The sequence below is a fragment of the Perkinsus marinus genome (genome assembly GCF_000006405.1).
Source record: "Perkinsus marinus ATCC 50983 genomic scaffold scf_1104296936928, whole genome shotgun sequence".
Lineage (NCBI taxonomy): Eukaryota > Perkinsozoa > Perkinsida > Perkinsidae > Perkinsus > Perkinsus marinus.
The window spans coordinates 1-4,257 of NW_003213995.1; the positions used below are offsets into that span (position 1 = coordinate 1).

The window sequence follows — 4,257 nt, forward strand, 5'->3', positions numbered from 1 at the left end:
GCCGACAGCGAAGCGCAGCAGTCTGTCAGACGGTCTCGGCATGTGATGACTCAAGTTGTCGGATGGTGGTGACACTGGGGTGACAGAGGGAGGTGACACGAGGGGGGCTCGAGGGGGGCTCGAGGGTTGAGGTGATTGGTGATTGTGATAGATGTGAAGATGGAGAAGGCTGAGGCCCCTGCTGGTGATAAGAAGAAGGAGTGCATTGCGAACATAAAGAAGATTCTCGCTGGTGCGTTGGGGGGATGGGAACGTGATGTGGTGAAGTTATGGTATTGCTCGATTGGTAGGCGATGCCCAGACTGATTTGAACCTCGAGTTTCTCTATCGTAACTCTGCGACGGACTTGCTGCTACTGGACGCGATCAAGGCGAACCAGCCTGATGAGAGGAACTCGGTAATGATTGGTATTATGGTGGCGAGGGAATGAGGTTGGGCTTTTTTACGTTAGGATGTCGGTTCGATTCTTTGTTGAGTATTTTTCCATCAGATTACCCACAACGGCATCGTCCTCTGCCATGCCCTCATGCAATGCGGCACCACCAGCGACACTTTCCTCCGTGCCAACCTCGAGTGGCTTGGCAAGGCAGTCTACTGGGCTAAGTTCACAGCTACTGGTAGTCTTGGAGTCATTCATAAGGTAGTAGAAGCCTAGTAGGAGTGTTGATCGAATAGAATAGTCGTGGGAAAGGCCGGCTGGAGTGATACCTAGTAGTGTAGTATCCTTCCATGGAAAGTATACAAGCAATAATATTCATACTGGAGCATTGATAGTTTCGAGGGGCATTCGAGGAGGTGTGGTATGGGAATAATGAAGGAGTACATTCTTGATAGTATCATAGCGTAGTTGAATGATTCTCCATCCGAGCTTAGTTAGACGTGCCTCGACAATACTGGAGGTCTTATATTCCCGTTTCTCAGGGACATCTCCGCGAATCCCGCTCGATCCTTTCGACCTACCTCCCTGCTGCTACTGGTGCCGGCTCGGGAGGTGAGGGTGCTGCTGCCGGTGCTGGTGCAGGAGGAGGAGCGCAGAGCCCTAGCCCATACAGTGAGGGTGGTGGACTGTACGCCCTTGGGTTGATCCATGCCAATCATCATACGGAGGAGATAGTCAGCTACCTCAGGGAAATGTTGCAACAGGTATGTGCCTACTGAATTGCTTGTTTGGATGTGAGTGTGTTGTTGTCAGTTTTCGGGCAGCGAGGTGCACCAAGTGGGGGCTTGCCTTGGCCTGGGACTAACTTCAATGGGGAGTGCCGACCCTGTAGTTTACGAGGATCTCAAGAATACGCTATTCCAAGATAGTGCAGTGTCGGGTGAGCTCATTGTAGTTGGTGGTAGTTGGAGATGCTTTTCCCATGGTAGGAGAGGCCGCTGGATACGGCATGGGGTTGGTCATGACGGGCTCGGGTGATGAGACGGCAGTGAATGACTTGTTGAGCTATGCTAAGGACACGAGTCATGAGAAGGTGGGAGATGCTCTGCCTTGGTGCTCCTTTGAAGTTAATCTCAGATTATCCGAGCGTGTGGTATGGCATTGGCGTTAATACAGTTCCGTCGTGAGCAGGAGGCAGAGCCCGTCATCGAGCAGATGGCCAACGATCAAGATGCTATACTCCGCTACTGCGCTATGTTCATGACTGGCTTGGCGTAATAGTCATCAACTGCCTCGGTCTTGTATAGTAGCTGCTTGTTCTCTCAGTTACTGTGGTACATCCCGATCGGCGGCAATACGTCGGCTCCTGCACTTCTCGGTATCGGATGTCTCGGATGACGTCCGTCGAGCCGCTGTTATATCCCTCGGTTTCGTCCTATGTAACAGTCCGCAGAGGCTACCTGCTGTACTGCGCCTGCTCAGTGAGAGCTATAATCCCCACGTCCGGTAGGCTAAATGTTGGTCGTGTTAGCCCATACCACTCCTTCCTCACATCCTAGGTATGCTGTGTGTCTGGCAATCGGCTTTGCGTGCGCCGGACAGGCCGATTCCAATCCTGATGCTGTTAAACTGGTACTCCCGAGGAGCTCTTCATGCAGTTTGTGGATATTAATCTTCACGAGTTTCCTTCTTCTCAGTTGGAGCCTCTTCTGAAGGACCGTACGGACTTTGTTCGTCAAGGGGCTGTAATTGGCATGGGCTTCCTGTGTATGCAAACTAGTGCGGCTCAAGCCAACGGTGTGGCGACGAGATTTAGAGCTGAGCTTATGAAGATAGCAACTGATAGACATCAGGACGTATCTGTGAGGTGAGGGGTATCTTAGGTTGCTCTGTGGATGATTCAAAGTATGTCAGATTTGGAGCCATCGTGGCATTCGGTATCATGGATTGTGGTGGCCGTAACGAGACGGCATCCTTCTTCAGCAAAGCGGGGACTCTGAGGATGGGTGCTGCTGTTGGTTTCGCATTATTCGCCCAGATGTGGTATGTAGGGGATGGAGTATTCCTAAATTGTCATGAATGTCTATACCAAATATGCTCACTGGGAGAAGGACTCGATTTTCAATGTCCTCAATGGCTAAGGATAGCCTTGAAAGTTTCTACTGGGAACATTCTATTCGCATTCACCTTGCATTTGGTGAACTTAACTGATAGTGGTATCCTCAGGTACTGGTATCCTCTCATCCTATGTCTAAGTCTGAGCTTCTCCCCAACGGCTCTTATTGGTCTCAATGAGGACATGAAGATGCCTAAGATGTTTGCAGTGCAGAGCCTCGCTAAGCCATCGCACTTCGCGTACCCCTCGCCAACTCAGCCTACGGTAACAGCTCCTGACTGTTTCATAAGACCGTCCATGTTGGTTCGATTTAGGCCAAGGTTGATACTAAAAAGTCAACGGTGTCAGTGAAGTTATCTACTGCTCATAAGGCTGGCAAGAAGCCGACTACGGCCACTAGGGCGGGCAAGGCTAAACAAGTAGGTTCTTCTGGGGGGATTATAATGACCTGTAGTTGTATGAAAATTGAGAGGCAACTTTGTGAGAAACTCGATGATATGTTTTCCCACTGTAGACGGAACCGTTGAGGTTTGAGGATTTGTCGAGTGAAGGGTATGTATGTAGCAATTGGAGGCTTAAGAGCATTTGCTATTTCTGGATACTTTATAGTCATATTATACACGGAGAGTTATAGTATTGATAACTTATTATAACTACCGCACACAGAGTGAGAGGGGTATACCTCACTGATTATAGAGGAGCCTCTCCTTATATATAGAAGTATCGTAATTGAGATAGGCGAAAGGTTTATGGGATATTGCATATTCAGGCGACCTCGGTGGTGGCCAAGCCGACGTCGGAGAACTCTGGTGTAGCTGGTGAGGGGCTTAATACGGTAGTGGGCAGGTGGGGAGGGGGAGAGAGACTCTTATTATATGGAGTAGGCGTCTGAGGAGTCCGGGGCGGTCCCTATGGATGTCGATAAGAAGACTGAAGAGGCTAGCAAGGCTGAGACTAGTGAGACTACTGAGCAGACACTGTAAGGCGAGGGCGTTGCGGCCGTTGTATGAAAGGAGGTTCTCTGGTCAGGTATAACCCCTCTAGAGTGGTGCCAGCGCAAGAGTCGAGCATTCGATTCTATCAAGCAGGAGAGATGATGCCACCTAGAGGTGCTAGGAAGGAGCAACAGAAGGTATCACCAGTGGTGGAGGCGGAGCGTTGCGTTGCATGTTTAATGGTTTTTGTGGGTTTAGGTTCGTTATTTGCCTGTGTTATCGGATGGCAGTCGCACGTCTGGTTTCCTTATGCTTGACGACATATTCCCTGAAGAGGCTGAGGAGGTGTTGCATCATCGTTTCACTCAGGAGTTGTCGTTCACTAGATTTCAGATACTCACCTTTGCGGACCAGACGGCTGCTCCAGTGGACAAGAAGGAAGGAGACTCCAATGAAGGGGGAGGTGGGATTGGTCTGGTATGACTTCGCTGGGGGACTCAGTATACCAGGTGCGAAACCGAAGACTGCTGACACACCTGAAGACGGCGGATCCAAGCCTTCCGGTGGGCCCTAATGGGCTCATGAAAAGATCGTCATTTATTTATTTCAGGAGAGGCGCAGCCTCCGGCGAGTTTCGACCTCCCAGACACTTTCTAATACTACTTATGATAATGAACAGTGTTGCTGTGATGAGAGTGAACTTCGTGAGGTATTCGAATACTGTTTCCAGTTTATGCTTTGTTAAGTTGTACAATAGGGCACTATGCGAAGGGACAACGGTAGTGTTGAGTGTATACTCCGAGCTGAAGACCGCTCGGACTTTGTCA

At 49.9% G+C, this 4,257-nt stretch overlaps 1 protein-coding gene across 1 annotated transcript; it reads left to right on the forward strand.

The window, feature by feature from the left end:
* Pmar_PMAR012789 (26S proteasome regulatory subunit RPN2, putative) lies at nt 1-4,134 on the forward strand. Its single transcript, XM_002783630.1, has 21 exons — nt 1-92; nt 152-232; nt 291-397; nt 491-640; nt 922-1,143; nt 1,193-1,319; nt 1,369-1,472; nt 1,517-1,653; nt 1,706-1,885; nt 1,939-2,011; nt 2,077-2,246; nt 2,294-2,422; nt 2,606-2,759; nt 2,810-2,914; nt 3,265-3,330; nt 3,380-3,474; nt 3,525-3,627; nt 3,689-3,775; nt 3,824-3,893; nt 3,940-3,993; nt 4,041-4,134. Exons 2-21 carry the CDS (start codon nt 160-162, stop codon nt 4,085-4,087), a joined length of 2,253 nt encoding a protein of 750 aa, XP_002783676.1. The 5' UTR covers nt 1-92; nt 152-159; the 3' UTR covers nt 4,088-4,134.
* The last annotated feature ends 123 nt before the right edge of the window (nt 4,135-4,257 follow it).